Source organism: Psittacula echo (assembly GCF_963264785.1).
Source record: "Psittacula echo genome assembly, chromosome: 12".
In the NCBI taxonomy this organism is placed as follows: domain Eukaryota; kingdom Metazoa; phylum Chordata; class Aves; order Psittaciformes; family Psittacidae; genus Psittacula; species Psittacula echo.
The window spans coordinates 5522972-5545615 of record NC_137747.1 but is presented as its reverse complement, the minus strand read 5'-3'; the positions used below and the strand labels follow the sequence as shown (position 1 = coordinate 5545615).

Here is a 22644-nt window from a genome sequence, read left to right as displayed (position 1 = left end):
AAAATACCTCTGGACATGCTAAAATAAATCACGGCATTGGGCTTTGAAGATCTGGCAGCTGCACGATTCAACTGTAAAGTACACAGCTGACCGGTGTGGGGGTTTAATCTTTCTTTCAGAAAAGCAATCTGTCAGAAAACGCTGATTCCTTTAAATCAAATAAAATTCTCTATAGATCTGAGAGGTTTAACTGAGTTCTGCTAGGATGGGTACACGGGTCTGTAATGGAGCTTCCTTCCAAGCCAGTATACCCCATCCTCCTCTCTCCCTTGCTCCTAAGGACTTTACTCACTTAAGGATTAACAAATTTATTTATTCAGGATTACTTAGCCTGAATAAAACACTACTTTTTCTACTGAAAAAGTAGAACTTTGCTCCTCTGCAGTACCTTATTTCAAGCACTTGTCCAGATGAGACCCTGCCCATTGGACAGCACTTTTAGAGGCTTGATGGAGACTTTATCCCCAGGCTTTTCCCTTATGGTCCAAAGACTCCATCCTCCAAGAGGCAATCCAGAGCAGCCCCATTGGGCTCCTGCTGCAAAGGGTCCCCAAAAGGAGCACTCTTTGCTACAGATGAGAAAAACCTGGACGAGATTGTCATTTTAAGCTACATTACCCTTCACAAACATTTGTGCTGACAGATGAGTTGCAAGATTTTAGAAGCATTTCAAACAGATCTTGTCTGAGCAGCAGTGTTCTTTCTTTAAGGAAGATGTTGTGCCAAGAACACACCCAGCCTTGAAAACAGATCTCAAGGCATAACAAGGCTCAAACAGGGTTTCTAAAGAATTCAGTACGCTCAGAGATTTTTCCAATGTATCACCTTCAATTATTAATTCCTCTTCCCTTTCTTCCAAAGCAGAAACGCACGTTGCAGCCTGACCTTAAACACACAGTGCTGGTGGAACAAATCCCACGATCAAAGACCATGGGTGAAGTTCTCTTAGTTAGCTCATCCACAAAACTTTCAGTCAATGTCTCAGCTGATTAAACACAAGAGTAGGAAAGGGGTCTCAAAGATAGTCCAGGATATGGAATTTACAAGTCCGCGCACTCTCATTATGAAGCTGATTCCAGATTACATTATTTCAGTCTCCATTAAGGGCTATGACCTAAGCAATTCAACACAACAGCAACTCACTTTACTTCCCACTCACTGAAAGTTTCCTTTAAAAGCCTTATGTCACAGAAGGCCCGCTACATACAAAAATATAGCAAAAAATGAAAATCTGACAGCAGGTTGTGGCAGTAAGTGCTTTGCAATCAATGTCAGTATGTGCCAAAGTGAAAGCAGGTGGTGAGCAACGACCCTGTTACCAAACCGAAGAGAGCAGAAATCTATTCTTTTCCACAGGAGATATGAGTGAAGCCACTGAGCTCCCTTTTTGAATTTCAACTATTGCTAACGATTTCAAAACCCAGAGGTGGTATCTTCAAGGGGGGTTTTGTTGTTGTTACAAAGGGAATTTAGACACATTTGTAAAACCTACATACATGGAGCTTGCTGCGAATCACATCAGTGGTTTGAAGCCGCTATGAATTTGATGAGGTTTGCAGTAAGGTTCAGAGTATCTTCATCATGCAAATGTTACAAAAGATTTCAAGGCCACTTAACAAACCGTAAGAGAGATAAGCAAGCTGTTCCTGGGCTTGTTTTTAAAAGGACTGCATGTTTGATTACAAAGTGACAAAATGAACCATTTTCTTTCATAAAGATGTCACAAATTCAAAGTATTTGCTGGGAAGAACATACTAAATATGCTGAAAGGGTAATGCTTAGAAGAAACACAAACAATTAGCAGGGCTTCAAAAATTCTTGGCAGATGGCTGAAGGAAAAAAATAGGAAATCCATTTAAGGGATACGCATGTTATGAATCAAGGCAGGTGACATTTAAAACCAATGTATAAAACATCTCAAAACCTGCGTGTCTTTATAAATCATACTTCACAGTGGAAATTACATCCAGGTACTACAAGTACTTCAAGATCTTCCTCAATTAGCAGGAGATACCATGGGGGTACGGTTTCAGGTTCGAAAAGGGTCTATTCTGGACTGCCTTCTGCTGTCAGAAAAAAATAGTCTTTTTATTTGAATGTGGTTTGACATTCCCCCCCCCGCCATGGCCTTAATGCTCTCCCATTGAAAGCAAGCTTTGTTTTACATTCAGCTCGGCTGAATAAAGATACAAAGAAGTATCTCCTTGCGTTTACTTGCTTCCCAACTAAGAATCTGCCCTAGTTGCATAGGACCTAGACAAAGCTATCTATCAGCCATCCCAGATCTGGCTTTATCTCTCAAACTGATGAATGCCCTGGCAAATAAGTCCTCTATATGATCAAAGTAAAACTACTGGAAGAAATCAGTGCCTGACAAGTAATTTTTAGTCCATCCACTGCTGGGAAAAAGGAGAGTTTATGATAGATGAAGGGAAGAAAGTTCTGGCCAGAGAAATCCCTGAAGATTCACTCAAAGTGTTTGGCTTAGTCTCATAAAAAACATTATTGAGAAAAGCTCTACTTTCACCAAACATTTTTTTCCCTTCTATGCAAAACTACGCATATTGAAATGAAGTTTTGGAACAATCACCCTTCTTTCATCGCACAAGGGTCAGGGCAAATTGCTTTCTTAGAAAATAAAGAATGTATTCCCAGTTTCATAAATTCAACAGAAGTCTCAAGATTGTTTGATCTTCAAATAATCCCATTTAAATGACTGGCAAATGTGCACACTCTAATAAAGCTTTTTTTGCTCCTGTCCACACTGAGGGACTTTCTGGAGTCTTAAGTAACCAGCTCAGATTATTCACTTGTGTAATTTGGATGGGAGAAAGGAGGAACAGAAAGCTTAGTGTAGAGGCCTGCATCTGACACCCTTACCAAGCTGCTTAAAAGACAGAAGTAAAAAGAAGATAAAGCTCTGAGGACCACAGTAGAATTGGGAAACACTATAAAATGATGAACTATAAAAAGTCACACAACAGCAGCTTACTCATGTAATGCAAGTACTTTTCTTCTGGCATCTGCCTTATCCATGTATCCTCAGCATGCCTTCCTCCTACTGCTAAAAAAGACCCAAAGACCAGTTCCAGCAGAATGAGAGCCAATTATTTAGTCTGCCATCATTTCCAAAGACTGCAACTATACAGAAAATATTCCCAAGTTTCTAATCGATTGGCCTTTTACAAGGACAAAAGCTAGTAAAGCTATAAAGCATCAATATTAGATTGCTAATAAATGCTATCCAAATGAATGTTCAAAGAAACCAAAGACATTGAATGTTCCAGGTACTGGAGACAACAAGCTGTTCACAAGACAAACGACACCCTCACAGACAGAATACAATAAATTAGACACCCTGCTCATTGTAAAGCAGAATGTGTTTACTGTTATTGATTAGCAATAAATCACCTGCCCTCTAACAGTTCATCCCCATAAATCATTTCCAATGAAGGAAATGGATGGTTCCAATACACAGTCATTCTTCACCATAGTCCAGAGCTGAGAGAAGAAATACACTGTGACACCTGTATTGAACTGTAGTTGTTCTATAGTGGCATAGGGGAAGCAGCAGTGTGATGGAAGATGGCTGTGCACCATGATACCAGCCACAACTTCTGCAGACTCATGGCAGGGCTGAGCAGTGTATGGAGCATCAATCACTGCATGAAGTCCCTGTGCTGTGCTGGATGGGACTCCAGCCTGCAGGGATCCGTTGGGGCTGGCATTCTTACTGCCTGAACCACACCTGATCTGCAGGCACTGTCAGGCTGGTGTCTACCACCAGACTCACAAATACAATATGATCCTAATGCGATTTGACTTGCTTTGAAAGAATTAAGCTTTCTATAATCTCTTCAGTCTCTTGCTATCACACCAATACCCAATTTGTCTAACTATAAGAAGGATTCACATTCAGGATTCCACTGCAAACCAGCAGCCATTTGCTCAACTGAACAAGCTGAAGACACCATTAGGCTAACACACTTTCCTTCTCTGGAGGATGGTAAAGATATCAGAAGTGGTTTTACCTATTTATCTATTTTAAAATCTTTGTTTCCAATGTAATATTTCAAACTACTAAGCAAAAGCATAGAAGTAATGTTAATAAAAACCAGTATATCCCAGATGAGAGCAGGATAATGAAACATTGACTCAGTAAACAGAAAATTCTATTTCCCTTCACTACTTCAAAGAAAAGAATTACATCTCCACTCAGGTTAGAGGAAAGCTTGCTTTCATTTCCATTATACTTGTAAAAAAAGCAGTAGCTGTTAAAAGCTCTGCCTACAAGCTGCTTACAGACACACAAGAAAGATCACGTTTTCCTATCAAGTAAGTATAAATGGACATAGAGCTATTCAAAGTTACTTAAAAGAGACTGCAGTCACAATACCAACTTTTGCAGTACATATAATTCAGTAACTCTAAAAGATGTGAGTATACTTTAAGAAGCTGAACTTCATTAAATTTTACGTGTTTTCTTGATGTTTTGCTCCAACAGTTTGTCAGACTACTGCTTTTGTCTCTTATTTGAACTAATTGCAATTGCAATTGTGAAATATGCTTCTATCGCTCCCCTTGTCCCCCTGGCTGGTGAACCATCCAACTCCTACAGCATCGTGTTCCAAGGAGCCCCTGGCAGGGCTCTGTGTAAAGAAGAACTCTGTCTGGAGCAAGAGCTCCTAAACAAACCCAAAGACCACAATAAGCAGTCTACAGACACTCTGGAAACAAAAATGCCTCATTTCAAACCCAATCAATTTTAAGGAGTACAATCCGCAGGGAGGTCAGCAAGCTGGGGCCCACACACTTTGGAAGCAAGAGGCTAGAAAACCAGTTATTGGAAAGAGATCCGTAGCTGTGGGATCAAACCCAGCCCTCCCTCCTGCTCCTGGAACTCAGCAAAGTCCTTCCTCTGCCCATTGCTGGCAGATGGTGAGGTGGAGACAAAAACTGTTACTTGTACAAGAGGGCTCTAACTGTGCAGCCATGGCAAAAGTGGCAGCAGATCAGCACCTCCATTCTTCCCCCTTATTAGAGACAATTAACACCTCCTGCTCATCTTCCTTCTTTCACTCTGTAAAAATCTGAGATGCAACAGTTCCACTGCCTGCAGGATGCTCTTCCCCAGCAGTAGAGAAACAGATGACACTGTGCACTGAAAAGTGTTAAAGTCTGTTTTGGAACTGGGGGAAATCACACCAATCATTCCTGTCCAAAGAAATTCCCATCAGCAGCCAACGAGACACTTCTCAAAGGGAGCTAAAAAGATGAGCTAGTGCAGAGAATAGCACTTGGAGCATGGAAACACAAGAGCTGAAACAGGTTCACTCGCAGCACACTGAACTGTGAACAAAGGCCATGACAACTGCCATCTCCCACAGTCTTTCCATAGAAAGCTAAGGAATTTGCCCTGTCTATTCCCTTCTGCAAACCTTGACACTCTCGGGAACATACATTGTAAGGAAAAACGTCCTCCTCCAAAGTTCTGCTTCGACTTGTGAAGGCAGACCCCCTTCACTGAGCCAAGGAGTGAGAAGGAAAGACCCAAACTACCGGCTGTTGATAACTATAGGAAAAAGGAAAGGTCTCATTTACCAAGACTGAGCAGATGCAACCAAATCAAGGTCTTTCCAAAGGAACCAGGGTACTTTTTAGGAAAGAGACATTAACCTTGTTTCTGAGTGTTAGGTTCCTCCCCAGAGCTGCAGCAGGAGGATGGAGATTGCCAGTGCAGAAAATGACTTCTGATGGTTGCAGTTCTCCGCTGAGGTCCTGCAGGTGAGTGGCAATTCCTCCCTTCAAAAGCTCAGCTGTCACCTGGTGTTCTTCCAGTGAAGCACAGATAGCAAGAGCAGCTAAAGACAATGCAGAAGTGTCTGTACCAATTAAGCTCTTGATCGGCTGCGCTGCACGGGCCAGGAAGGGCTGGCACATACACAGGTACTGGAAACAAAAAAGCCTTGGAGCAAATAGCTTCAACTGCTTGTATAAAGCCTGCAGAAAGACTTGATGTCCTGCAGTACTCTTGTTCTAGTGCCTGTTACAAGTTAGGTTCTATTTGACTCCACATCCAAAACAAGCCCCTAGGATAGTTAGTTTGCATAGATTCACTGATACATGAGAAATTATGAATTAGAGCTACAGAAAAACCGAAGCTCAACACTGCAGGTATTAAAAACCCAGCAGCTGCATCATGATAGCAAAACTCAAGCTTGACAGGGGCTCTACTGCCACTCATTTTCACCACAGGCGATGCCACATGCATGAAATAACACCGAAAAGGTTTCAGTACTGTCACAGCTGCCATAAGCCATGAATGGCTGGAACCTGCTAATTTGCTAACAAAATAGTCTTTCAGTGAAATGATTAGTGATATAATACCCAACATTCTGGATGATTGACAAATATGTGCTACAATAGGTTTGGCAAGACTGAAGGCCTTTCAAGCACAGCCAGAAGAAGTGATCCCACTTTAGCCGCAAGGGATATTAGAACCCACTCAAAGCATTTAAAAGGCTTTTAAAATAGGAATAAGCAAAGGGTTTGTTGTGTCTAAGGGCAGGAAACGCTGCACAATTAATTTTGCTGTATATTACAGTACTACTGAAAGATTAAAGTGAAAAAATGCAGGACATTGTCTAAACAAATCTTCTGGCATTATTAATTTAAGTCTGTGCAGCAGTCTGTGACTAACACTCACTGGCAAAATGAAATTCAGCTACAAAAATCCTGAGATCTGATTATGGCAATTAGGAATTGCACATACACTGCAGCCTGCCCATTAACAGTCTACCCTGGCAGCATTTTCATATTAGAGTTTGTTATACTCTTCCTAAATGCAAAAATTTTTGACAATAATTAGTATTTTTCCCCCCCATATTAAATAAATCATAATGTTCCTGAAAACATTTTTTGTAATCAAGCAGGGCTTAAATCTTTAAGAGATCCCTGTTCATACATGAGTGGGGATGAACATTAACACCATCAGGCATTGACTAATCAGTTAATAATAATTTCTACCTCAGAAATCCAAGGCTGGAAATACACTGCTGGAAGTACACTGGGTTTATGCCACCTCTGATCACAGCCAGGACATAGCCAGAGCATCACGTCTGGAGTAACGGACTTCATCACCTTTCAGAACAGGATCTCTGGGGTTTTCAGCTCTGCAGTGGATGGGGCTGACTCAGGCTAACCCCCATCTAACATGACATTGCCATTGTGATATAAAGAGTGTCTTATTTGCCTGCTTCAGAGAAACAATGTTAGTTAAGAAAAGGTCAAATGGTTTTCCCACAGGGGAAGAGAGCAGAAATCTTTGGTAATTTAGTATTGCCCTTTTTTTTTGGAAGACAGGAGACTCCAGGTGCGAGTCACATCGGAGGGAAAGGAATACAGAAGAGAGTACAGAATACAGAAGGCATATTTATCTAGTCTGCAATAGAACAAGGCAATAATACTTCAATCATTTCTTATGGCCCAAGAGGAACTTGTATTCACCCAGCACCTCACTGATCTCATCTCCACTTGGAACCCTGCAGATTCTACCAAGTCTGCTCAAACCTGCCCACTCTGACAATGCAGAAGTAAGTTATAGCTGCAGGCGTATCTAGGACAGATGGACTTGATGCACCTAATGAATGGTTTTTTTTCGCATTCCACAATGCTTATTACATTGAGGCTTTCAATTAATACAGCATTAAAAAACATGACTTTTACCCAGAGCTAGCCATCAAATTGATACATTTTTAGCCAAAGGGGAAAAATACCCAGTTTTAATTCTGAATACACAACGTGAAGTTACTGCTAACCCTCAGATAAGAGCTATACAAATACCCACGTGTATTTATAAAGGTTGCTTTCATACATTTTTCTTGTCCTACAGAAAAGAAAGTAGCTCTGTTACTAAATCGGCATGCAAGACAGGCTGGGATATTCATACACAGTTGAACTGGAGGAATAAATACAGCTGGGAAGTGAAATTTCTACAAATTACGAAACGAAGGTGACCCAAAGCCTGAGTTATTGCTAGCTTTTATTGCTTGCTTTTATTGCTTCCAGTGCACTGCTAATCTATGCACAGGGCAATACTTCAGTACTAATGGAAATCAGAAAACAAGGCCACGTGTATGTTAAACAGTTGCTTCACACGTTCTAAAAATACATGCAAGTCCCATTTGCTAGAATGGCACCGACCTTTCCTGTGTCATCCCCGCTGCTTGTGCTGCTCACTGGGTGCAGCCTGGACCTACAGCTCACGGTATGGAGGGTGGAACACATCGTACTCAGTGGAAATAAGGGTAATTGGTAAACTTGTTATCAACCAAATTAGAAAGTAAAATAATTACAGCAAATTTTCCCTTGGGCCATCTTCTGCAGACTACAAAGGACTTCGAAGATAGTCCAAACCCAGGACGTTTCCTGGGAAACGTCACACATTTAAAAGATAATTGTTTATCATTAAATTAAGTTACAGCATGTAAGGTGAATGAGATAAATGAAGTATCTGACTTGACTGGAATCATGTGTTTGGCCCAGACCCTGTGATAACCTGCAAGCTGCCTGTGTACATATGCAAAACGTGTTTATGCAGAGACTTTAAGCCATCAGGCTAAAGATACATGGAGCAAAGGGCTATGTCCTGGTTTCAGCTGGGACAGAGTTAATTTTCCTCCTAGTAGCTGCTGCAGTGCTGTGTTTTGGATTAGTGTTAGAATAATGTTGGTAACACAATGTCTTAATTGTTGCTAAGTAGTGCTTACTTTAAATCAAGGACTTTTCAGTTTCCCGTGCTCTGCCAGTGAGGAGGGGCACAAGAAGCTGGGGGGGGGGCACAGTCAGGACAGCTGATCCGAACTAGCCAAAGGGATATTCCATACCAAGCATGTCATAGTTAGCATAGAAACTGGGAGGATGTTTCCAGAAGCCACTGATCACATCTCAGGGGCATTGGTCAGCAGGTAGTCAGCAACTGTGCTGTGCATCACTTGTGTTTCCCAAATTCTATTCCTCCTTCTCTCTTTTTCCTATGATTGTTATTATTATTTCTATTATTATTTTACTTCACTTCCATTATTAAACTGTTCTTATCTCAACCCTGGGGTTTTACCTTCTTCTAATTCTCCTCCCCATTCCACATGGGACAGGGAGGAAGGAGTGAGCGAGCGGCTGCGTGGTATTTAGTTGCTGGCTAGGGTTAAACCACAACTGGCTACAAGAGAGAGAATACAGCAGGTCCTTCAGCCACCCGTCCTTTTCAGTCTAAATAAGAAAATTTGAGATGCAGCAGCACAGACAACAAAACGTATGTAAGAGCAGTAGTCTATACAAGCTGCACAAAGAGAATGAAAAGCTCCAGCTATTATCCCAGCCCAAAGTAAAGCATTTCCTAGAGTCGTGACTAGCAGCAGGATTTCGCTTTCCACACTGCTTTGTAAAGGTGGAGTGAATCTCGCCAGCTACTGAATGCAGCGTGACAACCTGAACCACGGGCAACACCAACAGACATCATAAAGGTGCACAACACACTTAAAGTACAAAGTGCTTGCAGTGAAGTGTTATTGAAAGAAAATACAGCGGAGGGAGCAGCGTTCAGCAGAGCATGAATCTTGTGGCATTCTGAACCCCAAATGGAAATTTTCCATCCTCACAAAAATGATACCAAATTTATATATTATCTTTCTCTGGGCTTCTGAAAAGTTCCTGAAAATTCTGAGCACGTGAATCTTAGTTAGAAAGACTGAAACTGAAGATCTGCAAGAATGAAGACAAGTTTGATGTTTATATAACAGAACAAAGCCCAGTGCCAAAGCTGGAGAAAAACATGGAAATTCAATGGTTCTGACACTGTTCTTTGTCAAACACTACGCATTCTGGATTTGCATTTTCCAACTGCCATCTGGAATTCTATTTTTTTGTTTTAAATGCAGAACTGGGAAGTAAAGGAAGATGTCTTGTACCTTCATTTTTGTTCCTTTGCTTGCTTTTAAACAAGGCAAGTATACAGATAATGACTGGTTCCTGTTAACAAGAAATACCTAAAGTAAATGAGTGCTTCAAAATGCTCTATCCAAAAGCATTAGCAATTAGAATCTCCTCAAGTTTCCATTAGTCTGTCAAAACAAGAAATAACCTTATAGCAGCTCTGACTAAAACTCTTAAAGATTGTCACACTGATTGAATTTCAAAGTATAGACTTACAAATTCGTAGTCTCCATCCTGTGGTACTTTCCAATCAGATGAATTCTTTGTCTGGCCAGACACATTCTTCCCAAAGCTATTGATTTGATTCTCCTTCTCCTTCTGCTCAAAATATTCCAGGAATGAGGGTCTGGCTGGCTGCATTGTTTCATCTCTCCCTAGAAATAGTAAAAATAAAATCAAACAAGTGTTTTGAAAAATATATTTTCGGTTATATATCATATCCAAAAGGGATTTTATTTTTTTTAGCACACACTAAATCACGCAGCACTGATAAAGTGCTGGCTAAAGTACTATTTTTTCAATCATAAAACTGGCTGTGCACTAAGGAAACTGGAAAAAGGAAGCTTAAAGCCCACCACACAAGTGATTACAATGCTGGAGGCCTTGGCCTCTGCAATCCATCCATCAAATCATGCGACCAGGTGACCAAGCTTCCTGCACTGAACACTAGAATTAAAGTGCTACCAACTAGAGAGGCTGGGTTTTTTCATCCCAGCCAGGTTGCATACACTGCAAAATATGCAAAGATCCAAAACTAACAAAGCGTTATTCTACAAGCAGAAACTCATCTTTATGAATAGAACAGTACACAAGTGAGGCTTTCAAAACCATGTCTACCATACAAATACCACATAACTCCCCTTGGGTAGAAGTAGTTCTGCATTTCAGGGTAGAAAGGCTTAATTAGTTTGCAAAGCTTCTTGTTTTCTTTATATAAGCAGTCAGTCAGTACTCTGAACACGCTTTCTTAGAGGATTACTCCAATAAGCCAGATATATAGATTAACCATTCAATTCCACACTGCATTTAAGAAACTTGTGGTAATAAGAAATGGGTAATGGTACAAAGAGAAACAGAGAAGTCAAAATAACTTTAGAGAGCAGCTTCCAGTGCCTAAAAGGGCCAACAAGAAATCTGGAGAGGGACTTTTGACAAGGGCCTGTAGGGACAGAACAAGTGGGAATGGCTTTAACCTGCCAGAGGGGAGACTGAGATTAGATATTCGGAAAACATTCTTCCCTGTGAGGGTGCTGAGGCGCTGGCCCAGGGTGCCCAGAGAAGCTGTGGCTGCCCCATCCCTGGCAGTGTTCGAGGCCAGATTGGACACAGGGGCTTGGAGCAAGCTGCTCTAGTGGAAGGTGTCCCTGCCCATGGCAGGGTCTGGAGCTGGATGAGGTTAAGGTCCCTTCCAACCCAAACCTCTCTGCGATCTCCAAATGTGATTTCTTTACTAGTGCAACTGGTTCATCAGATGCTGCCCAGACTACTCACACTTAAACCTGGCCTGGCTTGTGTGTTCGAGTGCAGCTTGTGTCTTGTAAAGAGTCTCAATCTAAATGAAGCGGCAGTCTTGCACAGCAAACACGCTTTAACAGGCTGCACCACAACACCATGACAGCTGCAAATGCCACTAAAATCTACTCACAGCTTAATACCACTGTGCTGCTCGTTATGATAAAATGCTTCACAAAACCTGTGAGCATAATGGAAGTAAGCACTGTGATAGTACCTAGTAAAACGTTGTTGTTCTGACAAAACACGCTTCTCTAGACACTGAAGGAGATTACTCGAAATGGATGTCCTAGGCGATACAGAAACCAGCATTTTCAGAAAGCAGGAGTAGGACTAGAGTTAACAAAAATGGCATCAGAATAGCCTAATTGTGGACTGTGGAAATCAGTTCACTGTGAATGCCATACATTTGAAATAAATATAGTCTATCAGGCAGGCAATGAACCACAAGTTTAGAGCTTCAGATAAGCCCACAGGGGTTGGAGCTGTTCTTTCCTGGGCTTGTGGAGTCTGCATAATGCAGACTTTCCTGCAAGAGTAGGTAGAGAAGGCAAGTTATCACAAGACTGCTCGCTAAGGACATTCAGCACTGCTTTCCTCTTGAAAAAATATTAGCTGCTCTGAAAATCCATTAAAATTTAATCACTGAGTATTACTCTTGCACATAAAATTGCTATTGAGTGATCCAGAGCTTCCTTGACAGACTCTGTCTGATCCTCAGACAAGTGTATGAATTCCTTGGTCAGCTGTGAGATACTTTAGGAGGTTATTTGTCTACAGACACATTACAGAACAAATTTCCATGAAGTATAAGAAACCTTGGCAGGGTATTTGGGTTGTGATACTGAGAGAAGCGTGGTTCTACACAGCACGAAATGTCACGATGCATTTTGAAACAGCACTGCATCGTGCTGCCTCTCCAGGGTCAGCTAAAAGCTCAAGCATGAACTGAAGTGCTTATACTTTGCACCGTAACAACTGGAGCAAAGACAAATTATTCTACCCCTGACAGCAGCTCCCCTTCTTTTAAGAAACAAAACCAAACCCCTCAACATCCAGAATTAGATCAAGAAAGACACCTTCAAAACAAGCTGCGTGAAGGTCACTCAGGGAACACGTCTATGAAATGGAGAACAGATTTGCTGTTGGGAATAATTACTGAAACACAATAGCAATCCAATTACTGCTAAGTGATAAAACATTTATTTAGAACAAAGTAAATGCACCCCTTGGATTCTGCTGCAGTCCAGCCTGCGGGAAGCAGGAGGTGAGTTGCTATGGCCAATCACAGCAATGTTAAACACCAACAAGTTTTGTGGCAATAGAGGAATTCATAACTACCGATGCTAACCTATACACAGCCAGCCTAGGTCTCAGTAAGTGAGGCTTCCCAGGAAAAGAAAGAAGATCTCTATCAAGTCTGTACTCTATGTTTTGAAAACAAATGTTTGCAGCAAGGAGACTCTGAAAGCAAGTGTTTTGCTTCAGTTCTTTTCCTTAAAGACTGTTTGCTCATGCCAGAGCTTAATTCAGTGTCATTGAAACAACCATGCTCATTTCTCCCGACTTGCATGTTACCAACTGCAGGATTTGTAAACAACTGGTTACATCTACTGAACAATAACCTATTGTAGCATTGCTGAATTATCCTAGAATCATGGAATGGTTTGGGTTGTATTCATGCCAGGCTACCTGTCCTTGCTTCCACCCTCTGTAGGCTTCTTTTTTGTGCTTGAGTTTGTCCAGGAGCTCCTTATTCATGCAGGCATTTTTGCCTGACTTCCTCTCTGTAGGAATTCACCACTCCTCAGCTTGGAGGAGGTAATCCTTGAATATTAACCAGCTTTCTTGGGCCCCTCTTCCCTCCAGGGCTTTGTCCCATGGTACTCTACCAAGCACATCCCTGAAGAGGCCAAAGTCTGCTCTCCTGAAGTCCAGGGTTGCTGCGCACCCTCCATGCTGCCCTAAGGATCTCAAACTCGTTGTTTATTCCCCACTCTATATACATTTGCATACAGGTACTTAAGTTGGATACCTGCATGAAGCTGACTTGCTGCTGGAGTGGCTGGAATTCCTCTGTGCTGCTCTTCAGCTGACCTGCAATCCCTTTTCCATACTCTGGGCAGCTCTTGCTGGCACTGGCATCAAACTGCTAACAGTGAGATGGATTGAGGTTCCTCTCCCCTGGCAACTTGCACTATTGAAAGGCATGGCCAAACCCAAGCTTTATTTAATGAAATGTCTGTTTTCATGCAGAAATGAAACAGATGAAGGAAGCACATGAAGCAGTGGTGGTGAGTTTATAATCCTGAAGAGTACAACTGGATTTTCACCCCTACCAGTGACCAAAAAGCTGGTGGGGGGCTGCAGTACAAGGCTGTCATGACACCAAAGGGGTCTCTGCCATGGTGAGAGAGTGGAAGGGAAGGGGGTTTGTTCAGCATATGGAGGGCAGGAGAGACTTCACTGCGGTCTCCCACCCCAACGGGACATCAGAGCCCTACTCTCGCCAAGCAAAGGGTGAGAGGAAGGATTTGAACAGCAGCAAAGGCAACTCAGCTGAAGAAAGTTTTCACAACAGGAATGGTTGTGCAACACAGCAAGGATGAAATGACTACGCAAGGCTGTGAGCAACCACTGCACTTGGTCCCAGCCATGGCACAGGGAAGCAGACTGATGCCCTTCAAAGGTCCCTGCCGAGCAGTGACTAACATCCCTCACACCCCGTCAGACACCTCTAACTCTGCACTCACTTAAGGCACTTGAAACCTTTAGTCACCAATTTTCAGTACATTTAGTCACCAGTTTTAGTACATTTCTACACATCAACATGTAACACTGCATCTTTAGTGTTGGTTTGGTTTTTGTTTGAACTGATTAAAATAGAGATTGCCAACTGACAAAAAAATGGGGGAAAAAAAGAGATAAAATTAAAAATAGCCAGAACAGAGATTTAAGATGCCTGAAACTGTAGCTGCTGCTATGATCTCAGTAGGGGTACATATGCAGCAAGACCAACAGAAACACTTCTGGAGACAAAGACATTATAGCAAATCAATTATCAGCTCAGCACAACTTGAATTCTTTTCGTTAATATAGGTGCTTAACATCAGTGTCATCTTTCCAAAGATGATCTGCTATTAATTCAACACAAGAATCACACTGCTATATCTTTAAAATTTGGATAGCAGGCAGCTGAAGACAAAAAAATCGATCACTGCTATTTGCAGAAGCAGATGCTGCTGAAAGATGACAGAGCACTAAATGTGTCCGTGCCAAAAAGCATTTAACTTCCTGGTTTTATAGGGTTAGACTAAAATATGAAGGTTTGACAGAAAGTGAGATCACAGCTGTGGCAGAGAAGAGCCTTTTATGAGAAGGTCACCCTGCAGTCACAAGAAAGGCTTCATCATGCATTTATTTTGGAACTTAAAGAGTTGCTTGTAAGGATGAGCCACGAGAAGTCCCTGGAGCCGTTAACGGTCTACCATTTAGATATGCAGTCATCGTTTAAGAGCTGTATTAATTACACAAATGGAACACCACAGCTCTGCTGGAGCTGGTCCAGCTGACTGCAGAATTGCAGGTTTGGGCTGGCTGTAGGGAGCCACAGGCTCTGGCAGGAGCCCTCCATGGAAAGCTCACAAGTGCTGGCTGGTAGAAAGTCATGTTTAGAGAAGTCTACGAACACCAGTATTGTGTGTGAGAACAGAAGAGGTGAAATTGGTTGGTCCAAAGGTAGAGAATGCTGTAAATTGTGAACAAATATCCCCTCAGATTTTTACTTTTAAGGGAGCACCATGCTAAGCTTACCACTGATTTAAGTGTACCCTTTCAGCACTGGAAAGCAAAGTCTAACTGCATGTGGTACCACGAAAGATGGGACAGACCTTACCCAAAGCACAAACAGTCCAGATCAGACAAAAGACGAATGACAGATACAGGGCACTGCAAGAAGCCAGCAAGACAACATCAGCAGCAGCCAGTGGCCTCAGCACGCTGGAGCCTCTCCTCTGCCAGGCTATAGCAAGGGCAAGTTTTAAAGAAAAACTTAAACAGCAACGTGCTCCCTTCCCAAAAACATCACCAGCCTCAATACTGGAAGGAAGGGAAGAGGTCAGGGGTAGTGGCTGACTGCAACATACTGCCTTACATCAAAGATGACAAAGAGGGTGTTAAGAGCCTTCAGGCCATTTGTATTTCCATACAATGCTGCAGAGAAAGTAGAATGATAAAGAAGGAACAACACAGTCAATTAAACCAACAGGAGAATTACCTTTTTCTTTTCTCCCAGCAGTAAAGAGCATCCACAAAACCAGATCATTCAGTAACATCTAATCCCAGAAATCAAAGCACTCATTTTGTTGATTTTGTCAAATTAGCTCTCACAATCAACAGTTTTCAGAAGCTCTTAAGCTTCAAAGGATGCCTTCAAAAGGAAAGTGGGATTTACAAAGTCCTTCTGTCAAGCTTGCTGAGTAATGAAACCAAAATTTCTGCTTTTCTCTAGAATTATTATTCGCTACTCAAAATTGACAGCAGAAGATCCTTGACTTATTATTCTTTCCTCTTGAAAGAGATTGCTGTTATCCCTGTAGGGTGAATATTCTAGAGTCGCAATACTTGTCATGAGAGAAAGTAAGATAACTTCAGGAACACTTTTTTGTGTACTCTCTACTCAAGTCATTTTATACAGTTAATACTTACAATACCTATCCTGGAAACCATGGTGAGAGATTTCCTCCCTTCACAAAATTGAAGCTAAAGTTATGGATGGGAACTGTCATGAGAACATGCTACAAATTCATATACAAAGATGGCAATGTAAATCAACAACAAAGTGATCAATTACTACATTAGCAACATCAAACTAAAACCTGATTCTGGGAACATGTATTTGTCAAGATTTCAGAAGGCTTCAACCTTTAGAAGGACAACTGGCCTCAGCAATGGATAACAGTTGGGTTTATGTCAATGAGGTGTCAGGAGCAACACAAGTTTTAAGTTGACTTGTGCTAGGAATATCATAAATACCCTGCACAAAGCTCAGAAGTTGCACCCCCGCAAGCAGGAGTTCAAAAGAGCTCTGCAGACACAGTGAAGAGCACTCACGTTAACTTTGACGAAGCAGAGCTATTACCTGCTTTTATTCAGCTGTAATGCCAGAAAGGATCCGCTGGGACAAGCAGCACAGCCTTCTGCTACCATATACAAGACTATATAGTCTCTCTCGCAGAGGGATCAAGGTCTATTGTAAAACAATTGGTGCCTTGTCCTTGCTGTTGACAGGCTTGCTGTTCCTCTGGAGTCATAAACCCTCGCATTTCCAGGCTGCAGTTTATGGGTAGCCAGTGTATACGCACTTGCTCTTGAGCAAGCCTCAGCTTTTTGGCATTCAAACCATCATCCTCTACAGTGCTCACCTTCCCTCCTTGCCCTTTTTAGTACTTTTAAGGAGTTCTCATCCAATGTCATCTTTCATTTTAGAGGTCTAAATAAGCACAGATCTGTCACTGACTTCTCACAGACTCAGTCACCAGCACTCTCGGTGAGCTGCTGTCTGCTTTAGATTGAATTTAAGACTGAAAATGCACCTGTATTTAGGATGCACAAAACACTGCCTGACGATTACGTGCAAGCAATGCTTCATTAATATTAAATTTTAAATGGAACAGCAGTTTCACTTGCTTCAGGCTGTTTCTTAAGAGATCACAGATTAACTTTAGGAGCTGAACAGTGTAATTTGTACGGTATGATCAGGACTGAATGATTCTATGCAGTGGAGCAGAGAGATGCCAATTTATTCAACCAGAGCAAAAAGTGCTCCATCGTTAATGAATTCATCTACTGGCGATACAAGCTGAGATTTCCTCATATGAAAAGCAGACCACATAAGCTTCAATAGATAGGAAATGTTATGGGGACAAGTCTTCCCATAATTATGGTCTACTTCAAACTAAATCAAACCAGAGTATACCTGACAGGTGTTGCTATCAAGAAATAGCTCCTAAATTACCATAAAAATCAATGCTTGGTATCCCAACTATTCTCTTTTAATGAATATAAGACATGAAATGATTCTACAATTCTATGAAAATCATCGAAGGAGAAGAGGACCAACACTCATTCAAAGCAGTAGTGTATACAATTGAGGACTCATTCTGAAAGAGGAGGAAATCCTCACAATAATGAGAGCTGCTAAAGACCAGGTTATCTCCTTTTGAATCTTTTTTACATAAAAACTCAGCAAAGAAAGCTGTTATGTATTTCTAATGGAGGAACAAACCTGCAGCACAAATTTTCAGTGGACACCTTACGTCTTTCACCTCATTAGCTTGAATTGCTAATTTAGTCCAGCAACCACAGAACATGTCACAGACAGGAGATGTGAAGGTGCATCAAGAAAGAAGTGAACATTTCATACCCTGCATCATCTGGCTCAGGTTCTAATGAATCTTAACAGGGAAACAACCTCATCGACAGGTATGCTGTCGTCAGGTCCAGCACGCTGTGGGTAACAGCTCAGGCTGCCTGTCCTGGGTTCAACAGTAGCAGTCATTTTTTCTCCTTCTTAGTAGCTGGTGTAGTGCTGTGGTTTTGACTTTCAGCTTGGGAGCAGCACTGATAAAACCAACATTTTTAGTTGCTGGTCAGAATGTTTAGTCTGACCAAGGACTTTCTGAGCCTCATGCTCTGCCAGGGAGGAGGGGAAGCCAGGAGGAAGCAGAGACAGGACACCTGACCCAAACTAACCAAAGAGGTATTCCACACCACAGCACATCATGCCCAGGATGTAGAACAGAGAGTACCCGGAAGGGCTGGTTCACTGCGGGGTGGGGGTGAGGTATCGGTCGGCGGGTCATGAGGTGTTGAATTCTCTTCTCTTGTTATTTCCTTTATCATTCTTATTATTGGTGGTAGCAGCAGTGATTTGTGTTATACTTTAGTTACTAAACTGTTCTTATCTCAACCAGTGGGAGTTACATTCTTTCAATTCTCCTTCTCATCTCTCCGGGAGTGGGGGGAGGAAGCGGGGGGAGTGAGTGAAGAAGCTGCCTGGTTGGGTTTAAACCACGATAATCCCCAAAGGGCATATAACCAAGTAAGCATTTGCTAACACCCTTTCTATTCATAACCCAGAAACTCATTTGCTTATCTAGAGAGAACAGAAAACAACATGGCAAGGAATATTTTTTTCCTGAAGCTTGAAAAGTTTGCTGGCAAAAATTCATTTGGTTTTAAACTTCTGCAGTTAAGGATTTTACATCGGGTTTTTCTCATTCCTGCTCAGGAGGAAAGCTTTCTCCAGGATTTAGTTTGATCCAGTAGAAAGTAAGCTTATTCTTAGAAGAGACAGGTAGGTTACAGTTTGCCTGTACATGCAAATATATGCATGGGTATGGGTCATGGATATACCGACTAAGTGATTTACTCTGTCTCTTGGTTGAGTCTCCTGAAGCATACTGTCCCCTATATATTATTCAGGACTCTGTTAGTCCTATTTCCCATCTTCAAGACAAAGCTGCTTCTCAGAGAACGAAAGAAATAACTCCTCTACTTTCTATCCCCCTCATCACAAATGCAGGAGTATTTAAAGTGTTAGGAACAGCAAAAATAGCTGTGTTAAACGCATACATCTCTTCGATTTCAATGTCTCAGCAAAAATATTAACAGATTATTAACTCTGTCTTAGTGTTAACGCTTTGTCAAATATTCAGGACAACCAAAGGTGGACAAGCATCCAACTTAGATCCCGGCTATCACTTCACGCTTCAGGCTGCACAGAACCACTATTTCAATCATTAACACCCTGCACTGAGCTCCTATCACTCTTTAAAGAGAAAAAACAAACCCCACAACAAAGTGACAGCATATACAACTCCTCCCATTGCTCAGAACCACAGTCTGCAGTCCACACAACTTGATATCCTTGAACTGTGCTGGTCACTGTGTATTTCAAGTTTGCCAGCAAGGATGCTATTAAAATAGAAGTCAGAAAGTAGCACAGCTGGAACACTTACATGTGAAGATTTGTATTCCCCACATCTCGAGAGTAGCAGTACAATGCTTATTACAGTCAAGAAGAATTTAATCAGTGTAGGAGTTTCTATAAACAGTGTGTTACTTAAATGCATAATGCTAAGAGTGTTCAATGGCCCAATGATGCCTAAATGGTCCAATTTACTTTAAACACAGAACTGTACCATTGGACATTAATAACACTAAGTACTGGGAAGCTGCTACAAAGAGCTACTGTCTACAGAGGAAACCAGAGGTAAAACACAGCCAACATCTTTTGATATCCACATGATGTAAATCCTGACAAGAGGCAGAGCAATTCTCTACAGTACCTGCATCAGATATTTGGGTAACATGAATCTGCGCTTTTTTGGACAAATACTGATATTACACCAAAGACCTCAGCTACATATCAGTAATACTTCATTCAATTAAAGTATTAACACAATCGCATAAAGCTTCCATATTCCTGTTGCTGTTCATGTTACAGCTTTTACAGTCATTGCTTTACTTGAAAAGTCACAGGCTAATTATTGGGGGAAAAAAAGCTTCCTAAGTCTTGGCAGTAACACTTCTCTGGTTCAGGTTTAAGTGTCGCCCACTGGATGTCTCATAAAGCCACCAAGACCAACAAGCTTTACTCCAAGTCATTTTTCTAATGGGAAATTGTGAAGTTTGCATCTTACCTCATTTAATTTGCTAATGAAATCCACTCTCCCCCCAAAAGGGGAAATATCTTTTTGAAAGGACACAACCACACTTAGCAGTGTCAGCACGCTAAAAGCACAACAAAACCCAAACCACCCAGAACTGCATTATGAGAACGAAGCCTAGAATTCTTTATTTCAAACATTCACAAACTATGAGGAACTTTTACCTGCACATTACATTATCAAGACAGAGGCAACAGCATTATTAGAGCTTCTGGTCTACCTCTGCAGCAGACACTACTGAATACGTGCTGCATTAATAAAGCCCCACACCCACAATTCTTCCACCATCTCCAGATCCCTCATTCATTTCAATCCCAAAACCAGACAATCCAACTCACACCACCGCTGGCAGTTCTGCATTCTCCAGTGTCATTTTATTTGGTGCTTAAACAAGCAAGAGGCCCTTTAAAGCAGAAAATAGGACAGATTATAGTACTAGACAAACTAGATCCTATTTCACTTGGATCTGATTGTATTGCAGTGTCCAAGGAAGGCAATATGTTTATCTGCTATATTATAAAATTATGTTCCACTCTCTAAATTGAAGAGAAAAACTCATGCCAAGTTTCCACTATCTAAAGACCTATAGCAAATAAAGCAGAAAAAGCAAAAAGAGTAAAAAATGCTGCACTGTTTACTAGCACTATGTATTCTCTCATAGAAAAATGGGGAAAAGATTCTTTCAGACATACTAACAGTTCAAAAGTTATTCCAGCTTTCAACCGCAATGGAAATGTCTTATTACAAATCATTGTTCATCCATAGCTCTTCAGCTACTTCCAAAGTTTCCTTGGAATAGTTTAACTGCAATCCAGAAGTAATCTGTTAGCAATCGATTTATAAGTAAAATGCATCGCAGCACAATTTAGTATCTGCGGTTTCAGGCAATCACTTGAGTGCTTTCAAAACAAATAAGAGAACGTCACGGTGACATTTTTAATGCTGACAGAGTATTTATATTGAGGGCCCAGAAAAACACCACGCAAATGAAAGAATTTAAGCAAACGGAATCAGCTCAATTGACCACAAAACAAAACTTCCCCTGCAATGTAATATACTGGGATTTACGAATGCTTTTCCTTTGAGCCTGAAAAGTCATTAATTGATTTACGACAAGAATCACTTTCAAGGCTATTGAAAGGTATTCGCTAAACATTTCTAAGACAATCCTACCGAAAGCATTGTATTTCAGTATCCTATAAACACTTTTTACATTAAGAATAAATGAAACCAAACCAAAAACTGGTGAAGACAGATTTATTTTTTGGAAGTAGGAAGAAGGGTTAGAGAACAAGCTCAGAAGCCTGCAGTTAAAAAACCCATGACACGTAAGGAAGCTAAGTTCTTCTGCTAATGCCATACAAGAAAAATCAGAACTTTTTTATTGACCTAAACCAGATTTTATTGTAAGTCATAACACAAGCTGCCAAATGAAATAGAGATGTCTTTAAAAATACGAATCAATGAAGCTTCTTCAACCTCAAACAGCATTATTACATTTATATTTAAGATTACAAAAAGAACTTGCTCCAGAGAATTCTGCAGCAGGCTGATGAGCTTCACCATTAAATCAATTTAACAGAATGTTATGAGAACAAGAATATCGAAATGGCAAGCTGAAAAATGGAGCTACAGGCAATTCACATGAAGGGCAAGCTGCTCAAAGACACTGCCTTGCAGTGCAGCTGAGAAACACACACAGAACTGCTCTGTGCAGCAGCCTGAATTCCAGAATTACAGTACTGGCAAAGGAGGAAAATATGCTGTTAAAAATGAAGTTTTAGTCTGGTACAGTAATACTCATTAACATCACATTTCTTGGAATGCAGGTACCAGCTATGAAAACACAGCACAGCCTGCAGCAGTGTGCCGAGCACAGCTGGGTTTCACTGGATACCACTGCGTGGCACCCATCGACATGAATGTGGTACAATGTCGACCATCACCTGCACCTAGGATCTCAGAACACTTCCTCCAGCAGGCAGAGCTGCTCAGGCGCTTCTGCTGCATACTCAGCTTCGAATACCATGATGCAGCAGCAGCTGAAGAGTGCTTAAGAGTCTGAAGTCTAAGGAAGCTTTAAAGTAATAACTCGACTTTCAAGTCACAGAGATGTAGAGCTTGTTCTGGAGCTCCCTCTCGAGGTTAGATACTACACTATATTGAAGACACTGCTATATTCTAGTAACTGATTCTACTCAAAATGAGACTATGCCCTTGCAAAAGATATTATCAAAGGCATCTCTTCAAAGATGAGACCTCACTTGGAGCATTGTGTACAGCTCTGGTGACCTCAACATAAAAAGGACATGGAACTGTTGGAACAAGTCCAGAGGAGGCCACGAGGATGATCAGGGGCTGGAGCACCTCCTGTATGAAGACAGGCTGAGAAAGTTGGGGCTGTTCAGCC

General features: G+C 41.4%; 1 protein-coding gene across 4 annotated transcripts in view; it reads right to left on the bottom strand.

The window, feature by feature from the left end:
* STK4 (serine/threonine kinase 4) overlaps nucleotides 1-22644 on the bottom strand; it is a 49752-nt gene that overhangs the window by 14405 nt on the left and 12703 nt on the right. For all 4 annotated transcript variants that reach the window (XR_013957844.1, XM_080627635.1, XM_080627637.1 and 1 more), the window contains one exon: nucleotides 10207-10364. Coding sequence is in view for 3 of the 4 variants with exons in the window: in XM_080627635.1 (XP_080483761.1) it covers nucleotides 10207-10364 (158 nt within the window). In the remaining variant the exon portion in view is untranslated. The remainder of the gene's footprint in view (nucleotides 1-10206; nucleotides 10365-22644) is intronic.